Source organism: Pongo pygmaeus, chromosome 16 (genome assembly GCF_028885625.2).
Source record: "Pongo pygmaeus isolate AG05252 chromosome 16, NHGRI_mPonPyg2-v2.0_pri, whole genome shotgun sequence".
Lineage (NCBI taxonomy): Eukaryota > Metazoa > Chordata > Mammalia > Primates > Hominidae > Pongo > Pongo pygmaeus.
This window is the reverse complement of record NC_072389.2, coordinates 98,560,870-98,588,859: the sequence shown is the minus strand read 5'-3', so window position 1 is coordinate 98,588,859 and position 27,990 is coordinate 98,560,870. Positions and strand designations below refer to the sequence as shown.

Below are 27,990 nucleotides of genomic sequence, written 5' to 3'. Positions count from 1 at the left end.
CTGAACGATGAAGTTTTAACCAGAAATCCTTGTAAAGGTTTCCAAACAAGGCAAACCAGCGAGCATAAACCCAACCGTTTACCGGGACTCAGAATTCCCGAAATGGAGGCCTAGGGAAGATAATTCCGAAGATTTGGCCAAGTGACCCCACTATCAGCCAAGCTGTCAGTCACCCTGCATTAGCAAGTGCTATTAACACTTAAAAGAGTAGTTTTCTGACATTTACTTACATAGCAATGGTTGCCTAACGCTGTATTCTGCCACTTTTTAATGTTATTAAACGTGAAATTTTCTATTCTCTACTAAACTATCCCACTGTGAATCTTAAACATATAGTACTTAACACATACTGACCTGAGTTTTTCTCCATCAAATGCCAACTGAGAAAATGTACGGTACCAAGTAAAAACGCATGGGGACAAGTTCAAATAATCTTCCCTTTGTTTATGAGCCATGTATTAAACAGCTGTTAACACCCGTCAAGAGGTTTTCACTAAAATAAAAGTATCCGCCTCTGACACTCAAACGTTTTGGTCAATTGTAACAAAATTAAACCCACTCATCTCTTCACACTGCACGGGGGCGGGGAGAAGGGACGCTAAGGTATGAAAAGGGAAAATGTAAAACTGGGCAAATTTTCTATTTTAAGATTTCCAAATAGTGCCTGTACTTTTTCTCCAAAAGCAGCCGCTTCTCAAAGAGGATAAATCATTCCCGGAAATGGGCAAAAGAACACACACTACAGGGTGCGGACCGCTACAGGAAAGGGCGGACAAGACCGCCAGGAGCAAACGCGTCCAGGAACGAAGCCGCCCACCGGAAAGTCCCAACTAGAGTTCCCTTCCTTTTCCCCTCGGCGTGCGGCTCCCTGGGTAGGAGGAGGAGAAAGCGCCAGACATGCGCACGCGGCCAGACGTCACTGCGTTCTCTCCCCGCCCCCGCGGGGAGCCGTCTGACGTCACGGGGCGGGGCTGCAGAAGGCGCCGCCGTTGACCCTGCTGTTACCAGGCGCGCGCACAGCCAATCAGCACCCCGCGCCGGCGCCGGCCGGCCTTTGAACTCGGCACGGCAACTTCCTGCTGTTTGGCGAGTACACAGTGCAATGCAGTATGTCTGTCAGCGCTGCGGCACAAAGGAACAGCCATTTTGTGACTGAGCTGGACCTGCACCAAGATGCCAGGGGCTCAAAGAGCTGCTGCGTGCCCTAACTATCGAGCTGCCTTTTATTTCGGCACCAGAGCTCCCCAGAAGAGCAGAGAGAGGGAAGGAAATAGGCTTTGGTATTTCAGATTTCAATTAGTTTAAATTCAGTCTTCTCCAAAATCCCGTTTTTAAATGTATTATCAGCGTCATAAAATGGCTGCCAGTTAAACTGCCTGTTCTAGTACACAAGTAACTGCATTATGCCATTTCTAATCATCCCCAGCCTTTTAGAATAACTGGTAAAGTGCCCCTGAAAATTGTAGGATTTACCCGCACCTCAGATTATAAAAATAAATCTGGCTCAAAGGCAGACGATTTGGAGATAAATTTAGTAAACTCGTTCAATTCTCTTAAGATAAATTGCTAACGTGGTGCCCTAGAGAACACACTGAACTCTTTGTGTGCACACAGTCCCGTTTTCATTCTTTGATGTTACTTAAAAGTTATCCCCAAGCTGCAAATTATTCAGATAAAAAGTATAGTATACTTCTCTTATGTCCATCATTAAAACTTTGTTTTAAATACTTAGAAATTTTACAAATATCAAATGTTTTTAAAATCGCGTTTTTTAAAGTTTTTAATTTTCAAAAATCGTGATAAAGTATAACAGACTTTAGCATTAACTTCAAATTAAAATACAAACTTAAATAACCACTATTAACTACTGCTCTATTTCCAAAAACTGGATATTACCAGATTTACCTAAACTTGCACTCATTCCTTCCAGATCCTGAAGTAATTCTCAGACCAAAGTTTACTTGACCTGCAAACTCATTTCCTCTTCTGTGCTCAGGCTGCAAAGGTGATTTTCGTGGTATTCCCTGAACACTATACTGTGGGCAATAAAAACTCTGATGGCAGAAGGAACCAAGTACTAATTACAGGGACAGTTCAACTCACTAGAAGTAATATTAATCTACCACATTAAAACACCAGTAACATTCTACAGCTGCACAATTTTAAAAGGAAGTGATGTCATAATTATGTACATGTATTAAGGTATGAAATTTAGGGTAACTAATTTAAAAGTAACTACCTTCTTTTCAAAGAGTCAAATATTTTTGGACATCCATCAGGTATATGATTCAAAGTATACTTGACAAATGAATTTAAAAGTACAGTCAGTACATGCTTCATGTACAGATGTAACCTCCACTACCAGTAGGCAAATGCCTGACAACTTCCAGGTAGTTTTCCAGGTGAGAGTAAAAATACTGAAAGAATACCAACACTGCTTAATTTTTTAAAATTAGAAAGCATAGTCTGATCAATGATGTTAACCACAAACCTTGCATAAGAAAGCCAAAACCCATGTGAGACCTATGCAAATGATACACTCAAGGGAGCAACAATTTTAGTGCTGAATCTTTAATAATTTGCCAAATATATCTGGAGGTTCTCATTTCTTCAAATTGTCATTACTTTCCAGAAAAAAACAGCTTAGGATGAGTAAAAAACTTTTCTGTCCTCAATTTAATCTAGTAATTTACATGGGCAATTCAATTAAGACAGCACTACAAACTGGGTGACAAACTCAATGCAAAAAAATTTGTTAACTTATTTTCTAAAGCAAGGCTCAATATGCTTTTAGTCAAATAAAATAAATAGAATTCAGCTCAATATGCTTTTAGTCAAATAAAATAAATAGAATTCAGCATATTAGTAACACATCATGTTCAAAACTTTCAAATTCACTAGCCTAATAGAAAAGTGTAATATTTATAAAAATTAGAAAAGTAAAAATAAAATTGGGAAGGAAAACCACATAATGAATCACATCCTTGTTAAACTGCATGATTTAAAATTTATAATATGAAAATGCATAAAGAACACATCAAAAATGCATTCATATGTACTTTTTAAAATTGATATACAGAAGTCATACAACAAAAAACATCTTAGAGGCTTTATTACTTCATCACTAACAAGGTACTCCAAGGAATGTGAAACAGATCATGATTTGCACAAACAGTACATTTTTAAGCTTCAGAAGATAAAGCATTCCAGACGACTCTGTCGAAATACATCAATAAATTTAAAGCAGCTACATCTAAATTGTGAGGATAAAATACATCTACCAACGAGAAATCAATGTCTTAAGCATACAAATGCAAACCTTAAAATAATTTAAATGTAAAATATACAACTGTAAATATGATCACAGTAACAAACACAAAATAGAAGTATATTAAGAGTATTCCAGGATTTCTGTTATTACAGATATGATTTCATAAATGCAGGTACTCTAACCATCAAGTAAAGGTTTTGATAAATCACATCAAAATTTCCTAAAATGTCAAGTGTATCAAAAGAAATATAAAGTCACATAAAAATATAAACTGAGAGGCATCAGTCAAAGAGTCCTTTAAGTGATTTTGTTTTTAAATGTACATTTTTTCATTCATATAACTTTCTGATATGTCTATTTACTATAATTTACTACTACAAGGCTTCTCTATGGCCCTCAGTTACAAGTTTAGATATCCTGGATTCTTCAAAGAAAAAATTTGCCTTGTATGTAAAATGGTGCAATGCAGCAATGGCTAAACCGACAAGGTCATTTTTCTGCAGTACAAAAACCTAAAAACTGAAATTTACTGACAGAAAAACTGTACATTACAGGAAAGGCCCCTTTGAATAAAGGTACCTTACCTTTTGACTGCTGTAAGAGGCCTTAAGTCACAACTCAACTTTCATAAATTGCTACCAAAAAATTAGGGTGTGGCATATTAGCAATCTCAAGGTCATGCTTTAAAAAACGAATCCAAATTAGAAAAACACAATAAAACAGACAGCAATCCATGTCTGTCAAGGTAAACAATTGTAAGCTGAGGTTTCTCCCCCCAAAAAAAAGACAAAAAGGAAGAAAGTTGATAGCTCATACCTCGATGCATTGCTGTGTAGCGAACTGTCCTCCTCTTGGCTTTTGTCCTTATTTCTCATCATCTTTTAATTCTTAAATATTAAGGGGGAGGGGGAATCTGTGTTTGCTTTGAAGTCCTGTGCCCAGGTATTTACTGTCAAAAGTTGAAAGAAAGGTAAGGTCCCGGCTTCTATCGATGCTTTTTATTATCAGGAACAAAGTCCTGACGATGTTAACGATATTGTTATAACACAACAACGGTAAGCACCAAAAAACTAAATATTTCTATTTTTTCCTTAAAAGAAAAAACAACAGGATAAACCGAACAGTGGAAGCATCACTATCAATAAGGAAACTTTCTCAAAGTAGCACACTAGATACAAATAACAATCTCTGTATCTTATTGCGTCATCCAAGAATTTCTCGTATTTACAGAAAACAAGGCAAACTTTAACAAATAAATCTTTAAAATCATCACCAATGATCGTGAACTTACCTGATCCATGTAGTATGTCCAAACCAAGAGTCCTATCTACTAGTAGAAAAATATCAGATCCCAAATAATTAAAAATAAAGGCAAAATCCTCCGTTAAAAAACGAAAAATAAATAAAATAACCCTCAAATATGTTAACTGGTCAAAAAAATAAAGCAATAATTAATACTAAAACAGGTCCGAAAGAAAAAAAACCTCATTAGGAGAGCGCACAAAAATGGAGGTGCGCCATGGCTTCTAAGCTGGAAAAAACAACGACCTGGGCTCTCAGTACGGCTGCTTCTTTCCAACAAGGCACGAAAAGAAAGCTCCTAAAAGCTGCTTTTCTCCCAAAAAAAGGTTCGAATCGACCCCAGTAAGTCCCTAGGAAAGGCAGGGGGCTACGGGGGCCCCCTGAGGCTGCCCGAAAGTTAGGGAAAGTTGCGTAAAGTGAGGCAAAGGCAGGGAGCAGAGCGCGCTCTCTCTAAGGCACAGCCGCCATCTAGAGCCTCCTTCCCAGCTCTGAGAGCTCTGCCTTTGATTGACACTCTCTACATTTACCCCACAACTCAGGTGATGTACCATAGACCCACCCCTTCATCTCCACCAAAAAAAAAAAAAAGAGAGAGAGAGATCCTCCATCCCAGGGAGCCTAAGGACCCCCACCCCCACACCTCCCTGCCCCTCCAGACCACCCCAACAGGGGGAGGGGGGAGGGCTTCTTAACCCCCTCTGGCTCAAGCACCCTTTTTAAGCCAGAGAGAAATGTAATTTGTTCCTTTTGTCTAAAGATCTGCTAAATATTTCAGTCCTTGAGCTAAAATAACTTCCTCCCTGGACAGGAAGTGGTGTTTTATCAAGCCATTTTGAAAAAGGGATAATTCTTAGAGAATCTAAAGCTCAGCTAAGTACTAATCTTTTAAAAAATTAATCCCCCAATGGGTGAAATGATTGCTAAATAAAAGTAAAACCTTAATTTCATAAACTAAATTCAAGTTTTTCCTTCTTTATGATGCCTAAAAATAATCTAAAGACAAAATTTAAGGGGGAATTTTCCATCTCAACTGGAAGAAAGGGGTAATTTTTACAACTCAAGAGCGCCTCCCTAGTGTTCGAGTTGCATTGGAGCAAAAGTTAATGGAACCAATTTTCATTCAAGAATATCCATTTTTCTTTGTTCTTTCACAAAATTCTTTAACCCATTATATAACCTTGAAAATATTACACTCCTCCCCCCAAAGAAACTTCCCATAATCACAATATATTTACTTCCCACACTGATTCAGGCAAAAATTCAAGAGTATGGTCCAAACACGATCACCTTTAAATCAGTAACCCAAGAAACTCCACGTCCAAATCCAACAGAAAACACATATCCCAACACTTCCCTTATATTTCAAATCAAAATAAGTATACACCCATTTCAACAATGTTATTAACAATAGGACATACGTGATTGCAAATTTGAATCAAAGTAATGTCACAAAGCAAATTCTCCTAAATATCAAAACCATGAGATCCACAGAAACAAATTACTAACTCCAAAAACAGTATCTACCAAGCCCTCCATTCAGACAAGCATATTCACACACCCAAAAAAATCCAATCAACTTTCCTTCTGCAACATAATCTGCCAGAACCATGTCCCTCCCTCACTGAAGAAATCCACTTTAGATTTACACCAAACAAAAGCAACAATGTCCAATCTAGGTAAAATCCATAATCCAAACTGTTTCAATTCCATACTCTACACACAAAGATAAATTTTGTACCAAGATCAAAATCCAAAATTCCACTTTTGAATTTAACAAAGACCAACCACCTCACATTAGTCAATAACAAATGGTGCACGTGTATTAACCATGGATGTGTATGCTGCAGTATTTGACATGAATCACAAACAGTATGATTAACACAAAACAATTTAACCTGAACTATTTATTCTTCTCATGTAAAATGGGAAAACAGAATCAAGAACTCATTTTGTCTACCAAAATAATGCCTACCACACCTTTGTAATAGTTACCAAAACTGTTATCAGTTGATTAGTAATAAATGAAAACCTGGCATTTAAAAATCAAACATAAGTAATCTATGGCAGGGTGCAATTCATTTATTCTAAATTCCCAACTGTACAAAATAAAGACAATACAAGATATTAATCCTACTTCAAAGTTATATAAAATGGATTACACACATAATTTCGAATTTAAAAAATTGTGAATACTCCAAGGACCCTAAACCCATAAATCCAACACGTCTTCCTCTAATAGTAAGACAATAGGAGACATCAATTTAAATATTCAGATGAATATTCTATAGCAAGATGGATTTATAGTATTAAAAAGCTTAAGAAACCATTTTAGTCAACACAAAATAATTCAGACGTATATGTGTATCACTCATCCTGAATTTTGGAGCAACAAGCAGTTTGTTTCAAGTTCATTAAAATCTTGTGGCAGATTAAAATCAGATTCTATTATTACCCATTGAGTTGTTTTGAAAGATGTTTCATGAAAGCACAAACAAAACAGTATTTAAACCAAATGACCATCTAAGAGCACAACTTTGTGAAAAACGTAAATCTTCATAAACCAAGTAAAATGTTTTCGATTACACCATTTCCAATTTACCAGCTTTATTCATATTCAGTACACTTTACCACTCGGCAACTACAAAGGCCAAAGTATTACTAAAATAAAACTAAACATTTAATTAAACTTCCACTTAAAATAAAACCCAAACTGAGAAATTTTTAAGTGTTACAAATTTTATTAAAAGTTAACATTTCAAGAGGTCATACGCATACAAATCAAACTGCAAAAAATTCCAGGCATAAAAACTATTATCTGGGTTAGTGTGCCATCTTTCTTCTCCAAATGTCAAAATGTCCACAAAAAAAAGTCTTTAGAAAGTCAAATCCACTGTCCATTTGTGTTGGGTAAGAAACCTATGTCTTCATTCACTGCATGGAATCCATGTTAAAAGAACCCTGTCTTGGTTGTATATTATCACAGGACTCTTGTATTAATCCATTTTCCTCAATTCCCCATAGTAGACTGCCATCTTGATTTCTCAGTGGTAGGGTCCATTTGAAACTCTTCAAGCTGACTGGGTGCTTGATGAAAAAATTAAAAGAAAAAAATGCTGTTGGAATCTTATCTTTTAAACAGAAAACATCCACCCACCTTGAAGATATCCTACCATACACAAAACTTTAATTTTGTAACAGCTTTCAACTATGAAATTGTAAAGTTGTATGCAAAACACACACACAACTCCTTCATAAGACTGCACGCCAAAGTAACAAAGTCCTTGTACTACCACAGATACATTTGTATCTATAAAAAAGTCCCAGTGAAGAGTCAGATTTTTAATATTTAACACTAACATCATTATACTGTGTACATAAAAAGTAAAAACAAAAATTAAAATTCAAAATTCCTGGAAAGCTAAATTACAGAAACACTGTGGATTCTAAATCTCAATGCAGAAAACTTTCCAAGCTTCTTCAAAGAAAACTAATTATAGAAAAGAATCTTAAGGGATTTAAAAAAAAAAAAACATACACACATAAAGCAGTCGATCATAGCATAGTTTTCCAATCCAACAGATGTTGGTTTTGTTTAGATAACAAAAATGGCCACTATAGGTGACACCATCTTTAACTACATATCTGAGAATACAGAAAAGATGTAGCCACCAAAAAAAAAAAAAAAAAAAGATCAAAAATGCAAAGTATCTGCCTGGCTTGATAGATTTGCCATAAAATGCTGTTTTCAAATTATATGCAACTAATTATATGCAACTTTCATTACCAAAATACCAAACGTCTCTCATGGAAAAATAAATCCATTACTTAAATAATTTTAACTGAAGGGAGAAGTGAGAAGTCAGATGATTTTACCATTAAATAAATGATTCAGATTCATCATGACCAAACATAATTTGAAAAAACAAGATTTAAACCCTGGTCTTCTCTATAAATTTTCCAGCTCTCCATCTGAATTTGTGGAGATACAGTGAAGAGTGACTAAATTTGAGGTAAATAAATATAAGGGCATTTTAGCCCATTAGGTATTTCCTTGTCTCCTTGGCAACAATTAGGATACTGTTTACTATACACAATACAAAAATCTACTAATTTAACTATTTAGTTAACTGAGATACTGCCACCCACATTAAAAAACATTGATTAAAGGGAGTGTCACAGCATCAGTAATAAATATCAAAAGCAAGATCTTTCTCCTTGATTTTGCTCATTTCTCCCCCCAGCTTTAAAAAGAAAACTAAATTACTCAATTCATTCCCGATCTCAGTAAAAATCTTCCATCTGACTTGTTCATTCCTTAAAATTAAGGGACATGTACTTCTATAGAGAAGTATAAAAGTAAAAACATCATTCTCTGTCAGAGTTAATTATAAACCAATTTATTTTCAATCTCTATTGTTACAAGATTCAAGCTCTAAATGAAGTTGGTGATGTAAATACTATGATGAACAATGACACTGAGAATGAAAATGCATTATCAAATTAGTCATATTTCAATATCTATAGATGCAATTTATTCATCTTAGTACCTTAATTAAAAAACTCAAGTTTTATATTTTTCTGACACAGGACAGAGATAAAATTTATCCACATTTCCTTCTAAAACCATTATTTTTTTTAAAAAATCAAAAGAAAATCTAATGACATTATCATTTCAAAATTACTCAAAATATATTGGTTTATGTGACAACAGCAGAGATTAGAAAATAGAATATTTATCATACTCTCACAGTCATATATTTAAAGATAGTTAAAAAAAAAAGTAAAGAAAAAAATGCTACAAGAGAAAACTTTGACAACTCTTAGGACATGAAAAAAGCTATGATCAATCTGCACTCCTGCAAAGCCAATCCAAAGCCAAAAGTGAGAATTTTGTTAATAAGGAAAAAGTGTTCACTGAGGCATCAGAGATTCAGGAGTAATCCATTTATTTTCATAGAATTAAAATTCTTATAAAAACTGTATTTGCTAAAAAATAAAAAGAAATCAGGCTTAGTTCTGTGAGCCTGGAAATTTTCTTAGAAACAAAATCCACAGTTCTTCATCTGTAAAATAAAAATAGTACCTACCTCCTGTGGCTGTAGGAAGAATACTTTTATAGGATTTTTATTACCTGACATATAGAAAGATCTCAGTAAATATTAGCTATCATTCTGATATACCACAATAACCAAAGTACTTTGAGACCTACAAACTGAACTTACTGAATCAAAGTTCATTTATACATCATCAGTAAGAGTATCTGTAAAGAACATACAGGATCATGGGGTCAGCAGTCTTACATTAAAATAAAATCAAGATCCTACAGAAAACTGGGTAGGGTTTAGATATCAAAACCCTCTACATCTTCCTTTCCAGTAACTTGTGAATTACTGCAGACATGGAAGAGATGTTTTGATCTAGAATTCCATAATCAGACAAACCTAGATCTTTTCTATATTTCACATATAACCTTCAAGCTCATAATATAAATGGTTAACAAAATTTTTCCCCTTTGATATTCACTAGTTTATACTTCCTTTTTAAAATAATGTGCATGTTCTAAGAGTACCATTCCCACAGCAAAGGTAAAAACTTAAATGGCAACAAAGCTTCAATGAGTAACTACTACCCCTTAAAATTCCCACATATCATACATCCAGAAGAACATAAAGTTGAACATGGAGGTATTCTCTTCATTGTATTTTTAATTATTTTTTAAGATGGAGGTCTCACTACGTTGCCCAGGCTGGTTTCAAATTCCTGGGTGGAAGAGATCCTCCCACCTCAGCTTTCCCAGTAGCTGAGAACACAAGTACATGCCTCTGCATCCAACTGAAGTGTTTTTTTGTTGTTGTTGTTTTTTTTTGAGACGGAGTCTCTCTCTGTTCCCCAGGCTGGAGTGCAGTGGCGCGATCTCGGCTCACTGCAACCTGCACCTCCCGGGTCAAGTGATTCTCCTGCCTCAGCCTCCCAAGTAGCTGGGACTACAGGCGCATACCACCATGCCTAGCTAATTTTTGTAATTTTAGTAGAGACGGGGTTTCACTATGTGGGCCAGGCTGGTCTCGAACTCCTGACCTTGTGATGCACCTGCCCTCAGCCTCCCCAAAGTGCTGGGACTACAGGCCTGAGCCACCGCACCTGGCCTGATATTCTTTTTAAATTCTACTTTAGTAAATTTGTTCCAAAAACACTGGGACATGATAAAATACATTGTTGGTGGATACACAGGGTAAGTGATTCACCATCTGGATTGAGTTTACAAGGGCTCTCCTAAAATAAACCATCTCCTTTACTTCTCAGCGAATTTTCCCATTTTTAATAGCAAAGAAAAATGGGGCGGGGGGCAGGGCAGACAATAGTATAAGGAAAAAGAAATTAGTGATTCCTAATTGTCTTAATGGATGGCTATCGTAAAGCTACTATTATTAATGTAACAAATTATTTTAAAACTTAAAAAACTTATTTCAAAGTCAATGATGGGACAAACAGGTGTAAAATTACCTAGAGCAAAAATTCATCCTTCTCATCATGTAATTAACATTCTTAGTGCTTATGATGATTTCAATCTTCTTCGTCTACTGTCTTTAAATGTGGAAATATTTATGCAAGAAAGCCCTGAGAGGCTGGGTGTGGTGGCTCACACCTGTAATCCCATCACTTAGGGAGGCCAAGGCCAACAGATCACTCTGAGGTCAGGAGTTCAAGACCAACCTGGTCAACATGGTGAAAACCCATCTCTACTAAAAATACAAAAATTAGCTGGGCATGGTGGCACGTGCCTGTAATCCCAGCTACTCTGGAGGCTGAGGCAGGAGAATCAATTGAACCCAGGAGGCAGGGGTTGCAATGAGCTGAGATCGCACCACCACACTCCATCCTGTGCAACAAGAGTGAAACTCCGTCGCAGGAAAAAAAAAAAAGAAAGCCCTGAGAAGTAAATTCACATATGTTGTCTTACTACCAAGATACCTTGAATCTTCAGTAGAATATGTATTAACAAGTCTGGGTCTTATGGGCATAAAAACTAACTATAAAATTAATGTCAATTGTGACAACTAAGAAAAGGAGTCATCTTATTTAAGGTTTACAATCAAATCAAATATTCCGTACTGTCCTCACTGGTTTAAAAGTTGACTATATATGCAAACTAAGAGATTGAGAATTGCAGAGAAAAAACGAAGTCTTGTCACTTTTAATTTTTACTTAGTCAAAACTTTGACTTTCAGGTATACCTAAAATTTAATATTTAATTCATTAAAACTTGTTTTAATAGTGAATGTCACTGTTTTTAAATTAAATCCAGAACACTAACTGATAATCAATGTTTAACAGAAGCCATATTGATACACTAAGTATTTATTAAGCATCTACTATATGCCATGCAACTGATCTCTTTAAAATGACCACAGCCAATTATTGTACTATATTAGAAAAGTTTTCATCTCTTTCATCATCCTGTATCGAAAAACAAATCCCCCTCCAAAAATAAAATCTATTTCGCAGGCCCTAGCAGCCATTTACACAATGCAAGCTAAAGTAGCCATAGGCAAAAATTATCATCTAAAATCTAGATTCCCAAATGTGATTCAAAAAAATTATTTTTATGAAGTAGCTAATATATAATTACCAAAAAGGTTGTCAATAATAAATCATGTTGGCCAGGTGCGGTGGCTCACACCTGTAATCCTAGCACTTTGGGAGGCCGAGGTGTGTGGATCACCTGAGGTCAGGAGTTCGAGACCAGCCTGGCCAATATGGGGAAAACCCATCTCTACTAAAAATACAAAAATTAGCTGGGAATGCTGGTGCGTGACTGTAATCCCAGCTACACTGGAGGCTGAAGCAGGATAATCGCTTGAGCCCCAGAGGCGGAGGTTGCAATGAGTCAAGATCACGCCACTGCACTCCAGCATGGGTGACAGTGGAACTCTGTCTCGAAAAATAAAATAAAAATAAATAAATCATGTTGAGAATTCACCAAAATTCATTTATACAACCTTCCCATCAACTCTTTCCAACTATTTTTCAGGCTGTTAGAAAAACTATTCCAGAGGTGCTAACCATGTCTTCTAACATCAAAGCGTAACTTCAGGGACAATCAGGCTAAAGAACTTTTTGTTGGGCTTTCAATTTAACTTCAAAATTAATTAATTAAAAGTAATTGTAATATTGGAAATCATTAAAAATTATGTTCTATTACCAAAAGAGAACCGAAGGGCTTCTGAGTTCTATACAGGTTAAGGCAACACTGACAAAAGGAATAGCTATAGGACCTAAGATGAACTTTCCCTACAGATGAGACAGAAAATATTTTAGGCTTTGTGGCCATTCAAAAGAACTCCTCTGCTTGCTGCTGCTATATACTGAGAAAGCAGCTGCAAACGATAACTAAATGAAAGCGCATAGCTGTGTTGCAATAAAACTTTATTTACAAAAACAAAGAGGAACCATTTATCAACATCCACGTTTATAATAGTGTTAGAGGTATGTTTAAATGCGGGTTTGTTTACATTTTAACTTGCCTAAGTGAAGAAAGCAGAAAATAATAGGAGTAAATTAATAAGCAAAATTTCCATGTTGATTTTCTTGTACTATGTTGAGTTTCACTAAATCCCTCTTTACAATTCTGACTCGAATTTTCAAAATTTCCAAAGTAGTATTTAAAATTTCTAAACAGATTAAACATGTAAATTGAATAATACTTACTAAATGCTTCCACCAATGTCTACTTCATTGTATGGGGCCTTAGAGGATTCAGTTTGAGGTTCATATTTCTGCAGAGGACAAAAAGAATTTAATTTTATACATAAAAAACGAAAACAGATTATTAAGCACTATGATTTATACCCAAAAGGTCAACATCTTGCAAGGGTCATTTGCCAATAGACCAAAAGGTGTATGTATGTATTAACAATATAGTCCAAGCAGAAATCATACAAGCTCTTGAGTATCACAAATTTGGCTCCTCTGTAGAATAGGTTACTACAAAATCACAAGCGTAAGTTTCAGCCCCTAAGAACTCCAAAAACGTAGGTAAATATTTGGGCTCCCCAGGTGGATCTGATGTTTGGGAACTAGTTATTTAACACAGCCAACATCACTCTTAGAGTACAGAATTGTTTCACTTTCTAGTCTTACATCTATTTACTTTCAGTCCTTCTACAGGAAAGTTTACATTGCCCACCTGTAAGGCCACTTTCTCATTCCTTAGTATTACCATATTATTTCACATTATTATGTCTTTAATCAACACTAAGACAAAATGTTAGGAAACCATAGGCATCATTTCAAACTACTACTAATTGTACCAATCTATTCAACTAAACCAACACTAATCATTCCTAAAATATATACTTGATAATAAAAATGTATCCAGCCAGGCCCGGTGGCTTACACCTATAATCCCAGCACTTTGGGAGGTGGAGGCAGGCAGATCACTTGAGGTCAGGTGTTTGAGACCAGCCTGGCCAACATGGTAAAAACCCCGTCTCTACTAAAAATACAAAAATTAGCCAGAAATTGCTTGAACCCGGGAGGCAGAAGTTGCAGTGAGCTGAGATCACATCACTGTACTCTAGCCTGAGCAACAGAGCGAGACTGTTCTCAAAAAATAAATAAAATGTATCCATACTTCCCACTAGTTAGACTTAAATACCTCATAACTAAACATGGAAAACAGCGTTTCCCATATCTCAAGTAACATATACTTTTTTCATCACTTCTGTTCCCAAGTATGATTACAATAATCATCCCACCACCATAAAGAAAACTTATTTAAAAGTTCAATGTGAAAATGGGCCGGGCGCAGTGGCTCACACCTGTAATTCCAATACTTTTGGGAGTCCAAGCTGGGTGGGTCACCTCAAGTCAGGAGTTCGAGACCACCCTGACCAACAAGGTGAAACCCCAGCTCTACAAAACTCAGCCGGGTGTGGTGGTGCACGCCTGTAATCCCAGCTACTCAGGAGGCTGAGGCAGGATAATCACTTGAAAACGGGAGGCGGAGGTGGCAGTGAGTTGAGATCACACCACTGCACTCCAGCAGCCTGGGCAACAGAGCAAGACTCAATCTCGAAAAACAAGAACAAAATGTAGCAATTTAAGGTTTTTAGAAGGCAATGAAGTTTAGGATTTAAGTTAAAACTACGCTACCCAAATGCTTCTTTAGGACTAATTTTCAAATTATAGAGCAAGTCCCTGTTTATCTCCCCAAATCTAAATTCCTTTAGTCATTCGGACAGATCATAATCAAGAAATATAGCAAAGATCTGCTTCAAAATTGCTCTAAGAGTAGGTGCTAAATTATCTTCCCAAGAAATTGACAAATGAAGCAATTTAAAAGGAACACAATATATTTCTCATCTTCCAAATTTAATCTGACCTTATAAGTAACAAAGGGTTTTGTGAAGAAAGACAAATGGTAAACCAAGTAAACCCTTAAGAGAAGGCCAGCACTGACTTAAGGAGTCTTGGTAAAAGAAATGTCTAAGGGAAATCCCTCACACTGCTCTGATAACGTGCTTATAAGTAAGTTATCTACCAGTAGATAGGGTTCTCACACCACCGAAGACAGAAAATGTATCTCACTTTGCATCATCACAAAAATTACTGACACTAATGTAATCCACCATAGCATCTCCTTCCCCATGCATCACTCACAAAAATTACTAACAACCAAAACTGACAAAGTCTAAAATCACTTTGCCATCCTTGGAAAAACAGGAGAAGGGAGCAAAATTCAGCTTAGGCAGACTATGAAAGTTGATGATTTTGCTCGTATTCCCACCTACCCTATTTCATAATATCATAGTTTCAGATTTAATAACTTACAGGTATAATATACATATTTTGGTTGTTGTTCTTTTAAACAGTAAGGACAGCTTTAGTCAATCAGTCATTTATGCTTTTCTTAGAAAATCTGGTTTTTAAAACCATTTTTTACTTCTTTTTTTTTTTTTTTTTTTTTGAGATGAAGTCTCGCTCTGTTGCCCAAGCTGGAGTGGTGCAGTGGTGTGGATCTCAGCTCACTGCAACCTCTGCCTCCCAGGTTCAAGCAATTCTCCTGCCTCAGCCTCCCAAGTAGCTGGGACTACAGGCGCGTGCCACCACACCCAGCTAATTTTTTTTTTTTTTTTAAGTAGAGATGGGGGTTTCACTATGTTGGCCGGGCTGGTCTCAAACTCCTGACCTCAGATGATCCACCTGCCTCGGCCTCCCAGAGTGCTAAGATTTCAGGTGTGAGCCACCGCACCTGGCCAAACTTTTAACTTAAAATCTGAGAGCACCATTAACTATAAAGTCATTAATATGTCTAAGAAAATTCACAAACCTCAAAGTTAAAGTACAGCTTTATAATCTAAATTAAAATGACTGATTACTATGTAGTACACGCTTAAGAGATAATTGTTTGGGAAATAATTTCAAATACATGACTTCGTTTCAAAAGGCAGAGGAATGTTTTCTAAAACACAGATCTGTCAAGCAACATACAAGGTATGTATCAAAACTTTTATATTGTTACAGAAAACATGCTAATTGAATGTTACATAAACCATCAAGTCACATATTTATAACCTAAGGATCAGAATGTCCTTCAATTTAAATTGTAAACGTTAATTACATTAAAAAATAATAGCCAATTTGAAAATCAAAGTGCACTGAGGCATTCAATCTGGAAGGAGGTAGCTGGTAAAATGAAGACATTTATCTTTCATGTAAAAAATTTTGTAAAGGAAATTAAATAGATTATATAAGGCATGCAAACTATAAATCCTCTTATTTATAACATGATCATGGTCAGGTGAAAAATATTAAATAAAACCACTTAACTTTATGTTAGGTACATTTACTACATCATTAGAAAAATTTTTTAAAAATGCTTTTACTGAAGCATTCTAAATATTGTTTAAAGACAGTATAATTCCTTAATTGCTTCTCTGAAATCAATTTACAAAGTTTGTATAAGAGAATTAGGCATGCCTTAACAATTATTTTTATCCCACAATGTGAGAGCTAATAGGGATCTTAAGAGCTTGGAACTCTAAAGTCTTCATACAAATTATGAGATGAAGGTACAAAAGGAATAAAATGTCAAGACCGCAGGGCTTATTTACATTGGAAGGTAGGTCTCCTGATTGCCGAAACGTGTTTTATTTTCCACTCTATCACCACCTCTGATTAACAAAAGATAAAGAGACGTCCTCAACTTATCTTTCTCCCCCTTATGCTGGTCCACAATCAAATCTCAGAGAATAAAAAGTAAAATTAATTAGTTGTCCATAGTACAAATTTTTAAATAATCAAAAAACGATGACTAATAGTAAATAAAACTTAAAATTTACATTTGAAATTACCTATTTCATATAATCTATAAATGTCATCTCATGAAAGCCTTGTGATTACACAGCATGGCTCCTTTCATTTCTCTAGAATGTCAGGTAATTTTTTAAACAGTTTTTATCAGAACTAATGCAATCCAATTCAATCACCAAGTTGATCAGGAGATTTTTATGACTCAAGAATTATCCCAAAATGCTAGGGTAAAAACAAATACATAAGTATCACTTTGGTTCTTAAGCAGAAAACAGTGGTAAATATATAATAATCCACCTTACTTATAAAATATAGTACTTTAATATCGTATCTACATGATCCACTATATTTATCTTATATAATATTATCTATCTATAATAGTTATCTACATTTACATTTGCCCTCATGTGCCAATCAATTATGTTCATTATGCAAGATTGGCTCAAGCAGTAAGTATCAAAACACTGAATATATGCACTAACAAAGATCTAAGTACATGTGGATCTTTGATTTAACATTTCTAGCCCTTTCCAGCTGTTTTCTTTTTTATGAATCAAATTACACCTTCCGTAGGCCATTATAAATGTATTGCCTGTTAATACTTAAACACAGATTATGCTTCACATAATCGACCCATTTCTCAATTTCCTTAACAGTGCCCAATGACAGGAATGCCAATTTAATATCACAACAATTGCACAGAGGAAACCCTAATCTCGGCATTTGTGTTAAAGAAGTTTTGAAGGGAGGGATGTTTCAACTATTCTTGTAAATGTTGTATCTTTAAAACACTACAGTTAAAAGTCAAACATTTAGTTTTCTCTTGCACACTGTAATACACCCAAGTCTGATCGAACTGCAAAAAAGGATTAAAAAGAAGCTGAAGCAAAGGCAATAAAAATATTCCTCTTACCACCTATTTCAATCAATGGAATAAGCCAACACCAAGTATTGAAAGACTTTTATTTTCCACATAAATTTTGAAGAAAAAGTAAACTTGCCCTTATTTTAATTGGTCATTTGGCAATTCTTAAAATTTCCCAAGATACCCATTATTATACCGCATATTTCCTCTAGTCAATCACTAATAACAGCTTGACATTAATTTTCAGATTCAACGTTAACTTACAAAAAAGGCATATTTCCTTAAAAATATCAGTGGACATTCTTTTAAATTCACGTATCTAGCTTTAAGATTTTAAAGTGTGATATACATGGTATGCTGGGGGCCCAATACCTACTGCGCGTGAAAATTATTTCTATCTTTTATGCTTTAAAAGCAATTACTAAGCAACTAAATTAGAGGACTCTTTAGATGCATTAACTCTCATTTCCTAGAAAACAACACATTTTTGGACCTGTATGAAAACAATTAAAATGAGTATTTTAAATCTATTAAATGACTAAGATATGAAAGTGTCTATTTAGTTTTTGAAATGTTAAGAATCCTACGATCAGCAAATGCAAAATTCCAGACCATTCCTAAAATGTGATTTGTACAATCAAAAAAAAAAAAATGGCTGAAGATTGTATATACCAGATTTGTAAAAACATACTCTTGATGACTCTACTGTAGATTTAACCACAATCCTAAAGCACCATTTTATTAAGAAGTACTAAATGTCTTCCTGCTCCAATATAAATTACATGCATCCACTGCCTTGATAGCAATAGAAGTGTTTTCAATGTCAGGCAAAGGAATTTGATGGTTTTCTCATCCTTTCAGTGATAAACAGTCTACAATTTGTTTCATTAACAAACTTTAATGGTATTTTTCTACTTAAATGTTGGTAACTATTCAATTGCAGACGTTGGGTAAAAACATTTACTTACTTGCTATATAAAATACTGACTTTCCCAAAGATTTCCTTTATCCTCTAGGATAAAACTCCAATGTCTCAGTCTTCAAAATGGCATACCTTTTGGTGAAAACAAACAAGATTCTAAACTTAATAATGAAGCAAACAATAGCAAGTAAAAATAAGTGTTTTTAAACTTTTTAATTACAAAAAAGAAACTAAAATCTATGCTCAAAACCTGATTTTTTAAATGTTCTTCCCTAAAATCTATCAGTATGAATAGCAAACTAGTTCAAATTCTCCAATAAGCTTATTTCTTTAAATCCTTAAAAGATTAAAATCGTTTGCACAATATACAGAGTTAAACAGAAAAAAAGCTATCTTTGGTTCATGGTTTTCCTCAAAATCTAATCAGTCTTCTCTTGTTCCCAAAATTAAACAAAGGCTTAAAGGACCTTCAGTATTTTAAACTATTCAAAGGGTACATTAAGTTACAATGGCTATGCGTATATACTTTTAATCTTTCCTGCAGTGAAAAGGCTTAAAGGCTTTTGTCAAATTATTTGATAGTTTACTCATATTCATAATCACAACTTTTTAAAATGATATTCATTAATTGAAATGTAAATTGTTAAAGATAAAACAAAACCTAATAAGCTAATTTTTGTCACAATAATAAAAATTAACCCAGTCTTACCTCAAATAAAAGAACTCTATTTGTTCAGAACCATCAGCAACCAAATTAATTTTAACCTCTTAAGTCACCTTTAAAAAAAGAAGAAAGATGATATTAATGTTTTGATTTTCAAGCATTTCTTGGCCAACGATTCAGTGTGATGAAACAAGAAAATATTCCACAGACAAAAATCTATGGGCAAACTGAAGAGATGGCTCATCGACACACAACCTGTATACATTTATGGTTGCAGTTATTTCTTATCTTAGTATCTATCAGTCTTTGTTTTCCTCATCTTTTGGCTATATTGACCAATACTAAAGATTAACGCATTGAATTAAACAGAAATACAGAAAATTCAAATTTTCGGACTGATTTGAGATTATGAACCTTTTTTTTTTTAACTTTCCCTCTTTTTATGACAGGCAATAAACAAACAAAGAAAAAGTTTACCATTCTTCAAGACAAATCATCTTAACATCTCCCTTACCATCCGGAAGTATCTTTTACAATCATGAGCAATTAAAAATTAGCTCCTCCAAGAGAAATTAGTGAAGTTAAAATGGCCACTGGTTACTTTAAATTTTAAACCACAAGTTACTTGATCTCACCAAGTGGGATACTAGCTTTGTCTTTAAAGCTACTCTAAAACTTATAGTATCTAGACCTTTACTCAATTTCAAATCAGGGTCTTCAACATTTTCATTTCAGTCTTCCTCCTCCCCCATTTATCATGTAAAAAGATCTTTCAGGTTAAACTGCTAACAATTATTTTGCATTTCACAATTCAAAGAGGATTCTAAAGAACTAGATTCAGAATATTCATTTAAAACCACTTTCAGTGTTCAAAAATTTCAGAAACATTGATTTGCAAAACCAAAATTGGTACTTAAGACAAATTCTGTAAAATCAAGATATGCGCAACTGATGTAACATGTACCACTATAGGAAGGCTACTCAAAAAATAAAACAATTTTACTGGAAAAATGCTCTTAGAAATATGGTCGAATAAACCAGTATCTGATTTCAGATGTACTATGTAAGTCTGCCCAACACTATTTTTACGTAGTTCTGCACCTTTACAACACAAGAGCTCCGCAGAATGAAGACAAATATATTCTAAAATACACAAAGGTTTTTGCGCTTCTGGTTTGTTCTTCAAACCACTACACTTAAAAATTACCCTTCAAACATTTTTTTAAGATTAGAGACTATACAAAGAACTCTACTAAATTTTACGAAACCTGTACTTTTAAAATACTGTTCCGTTTTAAGCATATCTAGATTTTTATACATGCAACAAATGCAACAAATATGGCTCCTCTTCATCGCCCATTACCGAGAGCAGTCCCACTTTATTCATATTTACATTACGAGAAAGTAACTTCAGGAAGAGATTTGGTGTCAGAATGTTCTTTTGTGAAAGTTTTTCGATCATGGTTTGTGATAACATAAATTCTTAAAAATAATTAAATTATGAACTTTTAAAGACTAGGAATTGACCCAAGTACGTTCTAACATTCAGGTGTGAGAAGTTGCAGATAACGGCTCCTTGAGACCTTTTTAAAAAGTACCAAAGTGTATTTAATCATATTTAAATATCAGGAGATCAAATGATCTTGGCGTAATTACTCGGTAAAATAAACTACATTAACCAAACGTCATCAGCCAGCACTGTAATTATCAAATCTATTTCCATCAAACAGCCTTGACGACACAGTAAACTTGTCTTCGTAATTCTGAAATACCAGAAGCACTCCTCCAACTTGCATTTTTCAAAGACAACCTTAACGTCATAAAGGTTTAATAAGCAGCAAGTACCTTCGCATGTATCACTGCAGCCGTTTCAGAATCGGCTTTGAAAGAGTTAAAAGCCAACACCCAATAGGAGGGAAAAAAACAAGTTTTATTTTTGTTGAAACGTAGTCAGGGTTCCATTGTTCTTTTAAATTCGATCATGAAGATGAGTTCCCACCTCACCGGAAAGAGGTTAAAAAGCTCCTCCGTTGGAGAACCTGAAAGGGATTTTTTTACCCTAAATATCAAAATAACTCACCAGGACAGAAAGGGGCTCTCCACGCCCGATCCCCTTCGGGCTCTCGCCGGCAGTCACCCGCCGCCCCTTTCCCGGCGGATCCAGTCCCGGCGTCGAGGCTGCCCCCCGCCCACCTGCCGCCCGCGGGGTCTGCAGCGGGGCCCCGCGTGCCCCCTACCCCGGGACCCTACGACTCGGGCCCAGGGCACCGAGGCGCATCCCGCCGGGGAGAGCCGGCCCGCGACCACGGAGGAGCAGTGCGAGAAGAGCCGAGCGGCGAGGCCCGGCCCGCCGCCCCCTCCTGCTCGCGCGCTCAAGGACATTTTGCTTTTCCTCCCAAGGACAAAGGACAATAAAAGGAGCCAGGGAGCCACTCACCGGGTCCGAGCGCGGCCACCGGCGCCTCCTGGTCGCCCAAACCCGAGTCCCGGGCCAGACCGCCCGCCCGAGGCTCCCGCCCGCGCCGGGGCCAGCCGCCGGGGCCCGGGGGAGCCTCCGAGGCGGCAACCGCAGCGGCGCTTTCGGCGTCGTGGGCCCGGCCGCCCTGGGCGCCTCTGCCGCGGGCTCTGACGCCGACGCGCGCGGCCCGCCTCGCCTCAGCCGCGGCCGCCCCACTCCCGCGAGCCTGCTGGCCGTCCGGGCGTAGCTCCCAGCCGGCCGGCGGGCCTCGCGGCCGCGGCGGAACGCCTGACAGCTCGAGGTGCTGCTGCCTCTCCGGCCATCTTGTGCCGTGTGTGTGGTGTCTCTCCCGTCTCCTCTCTAGGCTTTACTCCCTCCTCCTCCTCCCCCCCGCCCCACACACCACACAACATGGCCTCTTCGCTGCGGCGGCAGCGGCTGCGGCGGCGGCAGGAGCTCCGCCGCGCTCCAGCCCGCTCCCCTCCCCCACCGTCCCCGCCTCCCGCCTGCAGCCCCGGGGCCCAACGCGCACGCGCGCCGCCGCCCGCCCGCCGCGGCCATTGGCTCCACGAGCTTCCTGCATCCCCTATCCGGGAGCGGCCTCACGCACGCTAGCTGGCGTCTTCCTCCCTCTCAACAACAACTACTTCCATTCTATTGGTTAGTTTCAACCCCACCCCTTCGGCTTCCTTCGTGCGGATAGGCTGGCCTTAGTGCCATTCACTACCCGTAGGCGTTTCTGGTTTTCTTGAGAAGCCCCGGGTCACGATTGGCTGGTGATGGAACCTTTGGGGTTGGAGCTGAGCTGTTGCTTTTCTCCCCGCAGTGCGGACCCCTCCAGGCTAGCTGGAGGGTTCCTGGTATGGTCTAGGCCCGGCTAGAATCGTTAGTGCAGGGTCGCACAAATAGTGGCTTCGCGTCTAGAAAAAGCTCTGGCTTCGGTGTTTCTAAGTTCAGATTTTGTCTTTAAAAAAAGGGAAAGAAAAAAATGACAGGATGATGAGCAAACAAGATACAGGCCCACAGCCCTTGGGCAAGCAGCCATATCCTCAAAATATTTGTTCTAAGTACCCAGGCCTTCCATGAAGGTCACACAGTCAGGACCAATGGTTTTACCATCAGCACATTCCCTAGCCCCAGTATCCGAATTGAGATGCGATTTATTTGAGGCTTTGTAGACTGCCTGTTGCGCATTTACCTGAGAGCCTAAAAGAATGTCTAGGGTCTTGTGAGCTGTCGTCATGGAAATCAAAAAATAAAAACTAAAAAAATTAAAAAGAATGTCCAGTGTCCTGAGGCCTTAGCGAATCAATCTCAATACCGGTTGACTAGATTCCTCCCTGTAGGACAATGTTTGTTAGAGTAGCAGTTTGAACCTGAAAAATCATAGTCTACGTTTTCAACCTCCTTCCAGAGAACCAGGCAAAACAAGCTTCATTTGCTTTCGGCAAATCTCACTTTTTTTTTCATTACTTCTTCCTACTTTAACCTGGAAACAACTCTAAGCAGACCATAGGAAAAAAATGAAAACCTAAACTTTCCTGAAATGGATGGGAAAAAAAAAAGAGGTAGCCCTCTCCCGTTGCCGGTATTTAGAAATATTGCTCCTTTTGGCAGGGGACCTGGGGAAAATGAAAGGAACACCAGATGCTTAGTTTTACCGGATTTTTTTTGAGGGGAGGGGCTTAGGGGTGAGGGAAACAACTCTTAAGTTCTTTTGAGCTTCTGCCCCTGGGTTAGCATCAGAAAATGTTACATACATGTAGAGCCTAGGAAATAGTCTGGCCGCTTTTTAAAATGACACAGTTGTTGATTGATTTGGTTCAGTGTAGCATCAGCCACTTAGGACAGAGCTAGGACTTGATCCCAAGTCTCCTGACTTTTTATAGATCTTGATTTCCTTGTATGCAACCAGGCCACCCTCCTTGGCAATATACTTTGAACTCTAAGTAGGCACACACACACACACACAAAATACTTCTTCAACCAAAATTAAATTTTCTCCAAGAGACATTTAATTTCCAAGAGACATTCCCTTACACAGTATAACTTTGGACACCGTGGACCTGCAACAAGGCTGTTTTTGCTGAAATAGCCCCATTCTGAATCCTTTTTTCTCATTCTTCTGGTGTGTTTTTGCTGTGCTGTTGTTCACTCCCTTTTCCTTCCATTTTTCCCCTCTTATTACAACCTGAAATCCCTCTCTGATTGTGCCTTTACAGATTCATCACCGAGCATGTCTATGCCAGGGAAACAGGCCTAAGCAGGCCTTTATTAAAACAGTCATGGCTGAAAAGCATTGAGTTAGCTAACTAGGTGCCAGGCATTGTTCTGAACTCTCATTGGGGATTAACTTGATCATACTGCACTCCAATGAGAGACAGTTATCGTCCCTCTCTGTGTCTTATCCCTATTAGGATACTGAGGCTCAAGGAGTTTAAGTAACTTGCCCATGTTCACACTACCAAGAAGTATTTTAGCCCAGATAATTTGCCTTCAGACCCTTCGGCCTCTCCCAGTTTTCTTTCAAAAACTATCCCTTCGCTGAATAGGTCATTTGGATCTTTTGTTGTGTGGATCCTCCAGATTTGCCAGCTCCTCCCTCCTATGCATCATTGGAAGTATTCTACCTTTAGAGTCAAACATGAGATCCAGTCTAATTGAATCCCCAGGCTTCGCCCCACCCCATTGCTGTCAATCTCCTGATGCCACTTGGGAGCCCTCCAGCTCTCTTGTTTGCTCCCTCTTTGATTTCTGGACCCCTAGGATTCAGCTTTGGAGTGGCTCAATTGTATGAAGAGATACCTTGGGCGACTTACATAAAATAGCTTTCTTTTCCCAAGTTTACATCCCACACGATGTCCTCTTTAGAGAAGGCCCTATATTGAAACTTTGTCTGCTATCACAAATGACAGCTATGATTTCCTTTGCCATAGCTATACCATCTCTTCAGTCATCCCTCCTTATAGCAAGAAGAGTTCTGTTGTAAATAAAAAGCACCTGACACCTGGCAGACCACATCCTACTCCCTCCACAGCTCCTTTTCACTCTCAGTGATCTGCCAGAGAACCAAGAGGAAATCCCTCCCACCCCCAAGTCACACTGACTCCTGTGACTACCATTTATTTGGGAAAGAATATGAAGAGCCAAACCCTTAGCCTTGGCTCACTTAGAGGAAAGGCCTGTGCATGTGCTCTGAGTAGTTCTGTTACTATTCAATACTGTCCAGTGAAAACATTGGCTGGGCAGAGAATATTTCTAGAAGGATACAAGGATATGTTTATACTGGTTGCCTCAGATGTAGCTACAGAATTGGGGCAGAAGGGACACTTTTTACTCTACTTTTCTGTGACTTTGGAATTTTGAACCATGTGAATGTACTGCCTTCTTCAATTAATTTTTTTTTTTTTTTGAAACAGTCTTGCTTTGTCACCCAGGCTGAAGTGCAGTAGCGCAATCTCGAATCACTGCAACCTCTGCCTCTGGGGCTTAAGAGATTCTTCTGCCTCAGCCTCCCGAGTAGCTGGGATTACAGGCACGCACCACCACGTCTGGCTAATTTTTTTGTAATTTTAGTAGAGACTGGGTTTCACCATGTTGTCCAGGCTGGTCTCGAGCTCCTGAATTCAAGTGATCCACCCGTCTCGGCCTCCCAAAGTGCTGAGATTACAGGCATGAAGCACCACGCCCAGCTCTAATTAATTTATTTTTATTAAGTAATTTATTTATTTTAGAGACAAGTTCTTGCTCTGTCACCCAGGTTAGAATGTAGTGGCAAGATCATAGCTCACTGCAGCCTTGAACTCCTGACCTCAAGCCATCCTTCCTCCCACCTCAGCCTCCCAAGTAGCTGGGAATACAGGCATGCACCACCATGCCTGGCTAATTTTTTTTTTTTTTTTTTTTTTACTGTAGAGACAAGGTCTTGCTTTGTTGCTCAGGCTTGTCACCAACTGCTGGCCTCAAACAACACTCCCACCTCAACCTCCCAAAGTGCTGATCTTGAGGAGGAAAGGCAAGATAGAAGGAAAAAAGGAAAGAAACTAAACAATCTGCTGAGCTAAAAGCTGACACTACTGGAAAGAAAGGTTAACTTTTTTATTTACTGCATAAGAATCTGCATTGTCTGATTTAGTTACAGTAAACACTTGTAATTTTTTAAAATGAAGTGAAGGTCACAGGAAACTCAGTACCTCCAGGGCTGTGAACGTCATCTAAGGTGCACCTTGCTGATAATAAGAACTCCTGGTACATAGAATGGGAGACAGCAGCTTCCACTCCAAATGTCACATGACCTCACACAGCTCAGCAATAGAACAGGGCTTTCCACTGTCCACCCTGCTTCCCTGAAGCGTCACAGGTTTATTTTCCTTCTTCTGCCTTCCACTCCTCTAATAGCAATTAAAGGAGAGGCAAAGACACCAGAAAGGTCTGCCTTTCCCCCTGCTTCCCTTCCTCCCTGTCCCCTTTTGCTCTGAGGTGTCTCCTTTAGATTGTCAGCTGAGCTTATCTTGGAGGCGCAGCGGAAACCTAGGATGACCTTGACTCAAGCCAAGGACACGGTTTTCAAGTGCAGGCGTTTCCAGATTCCTGCTGTTCTGCTCCTGCTCTTTGCAGCTTCTCTTGCTCCTCATACTCTGCAGAACTTGAACGCAGGCTCTGTCTTATGCTCGGTATACCCTCTGCTCCTTCTTCACGTGTGGTAGTCTTTCTTTGCTTTGCACAGGTTATGTCGCACACAGCATTGAAGATCATTTGATTCTCAAAATATCATTGCCAAGCACAATTATTGAGTTTCTTTCATGTGCCAGGTACTATTTTAGGAGCTGAGGTTATAGCATGGACAAAAGAGATGGAGTACCTGTTCTCATGGAGTTTATATTCTAGAGGAGGGGAAGGCGACACACAAGAAAATACCTATAGCTGGGCGTGGTGGCGCAAGCCTGTAGTCCCAGATACTAAGGAGCCTGAGACAGAAGAATCGCTTGAACCTGGGAGGTGGAAGTTGCAGTGAGCCAGATCACACCACTGCACTCCAGCTTAGGCAACAGAGTGAGACTCCATCTCAAAAAAAGAAAAGAAAATACCCAGTAGTAATAAGTGCTGTGATGATGGGAGCCAAATTTTGGTTGAGTGGTCAGGGAAGACTGATCTGAGGAGGTAATATTTAAGTTGAGGCAGAAAGGGCACAAAGGAGGCAGCTAGCTATGTGTATGTCTATGGGTGGATTCCAGGCTAAGATGGCAGATAGTATGCATGCTACTAATTTTGCTCTAACCCAAAACTGCACTAAACAGATTTTCTTTTCTATTCCTTTTCTTTCTTTTTTTAAGTCGTAAAACCATAAGGAAAGGAGAACAGGAGAGGAGAAAAGAGCAACACAATTTTAGAAGCTGAAAAATAGATGGATGAGTGGTAACTGATTTAGCAGACATGAGAAAGCTGAGATCCAACCCAACTTACACTGGAAAAACCTCAAAAGGCTCAGAAACTGCCAGAACCAGGGACCGTTGGGACTGAGGGTGGAGGAGAAGGCTAAAATAAGGAGAACTGAGCGAGAGCAATTTAAGGAGCAGTGAGATCCCTAGATCCCCTCTGTGCTTCCAGCAAAAAAAAACCTGGAGGTTTATCTTCTAGAAAGTCTGTGACTTGGAGGATGTCAGGCTTGCTGAGGGTACAGGAAATAAGGAAATGGGGAGGTCCAGAGGCCAGATGCACAGTGAATGCAGAGACTCCAGCTGTCTTGCCCCATCTGGCTCTCAGATTTCTGGCAAAGTGACTCTGTCTTCCAGGTAGGAGAGTGGAAGACTTTTTTTTTTTTTTTTTTTTTTTTGAGATAGTCTTGCTGTGTTGCCCAGGCTGTAGTGCACTGGTGTGATCTCGGCTCTCTGAAACCTCCGCCTCCTGGATTCAAGCGATTATCCTGCCTCAGCCTCCCGCGTAGCTGGGATTATAGGTGCGCACAACCACGCCCAGCTGGAAGACTTTTCTCTGAGGAATGTTATCAGCCTAGAGGAATGGTGAACAACGTCTAACACTGGGGTTTCCCAAACAAATGGTAGAACAAGGTCATCCCTCAGTGAAGCTCAGGATCCATGTATCAGACACATTCTGTGCACTGCTTCTAATCCTTTTGGTCTCACCTTTTACTCTACCCACATCTGCAGCCACCTTTCCATCAAGTTCCATACAG

At 38.3% G+C, this 27,990-nt stretch overlaps 1 protein-coding gene across 11 annotated transcripts in view; it reads right to left on the bottom strand.

The window, feature by feature from the left end:
• CHD2 (chromodomain helicase DNA binding protein 2) overlaps nt 1-21,908 on the bottom strand; it is a 144,311-nt gene extending 122,403 nt beyond the window's left edge. For 3 of the 11 annotated variants that reach the window (XM_054451833.2, XM_054451839.2, XM_054451841.1), the window contains exons 1-6: nt 21,777-21,908; nt 19,385-19,452; nt 18,722-18,807; nt 13,283-13,350; nt 4,563-7,657; nt 355-4,220 (exon numbers count right to left, since the gene is read on the bottom strand). In XM_054451833.2, the coding sequence (XP_054307808.1) occupies nt 355-455 (101 nt within the window). In that variant the 5' untranslated portion in view covers nt 456-4,220; nt 4,563-7,657; nt 13,283-13,350; ... (1 more) ...; nt 19,385-19,452; nt 21,777-21,908. The other 8 variants (XM_054451838.2, XM_063652991.1, XM_054451835.2 and 5 more) reach the window with 7 other exon arrangements.
• Nucleotides 21,909-27,990: the final 6,082 nt, after the last annotated feature.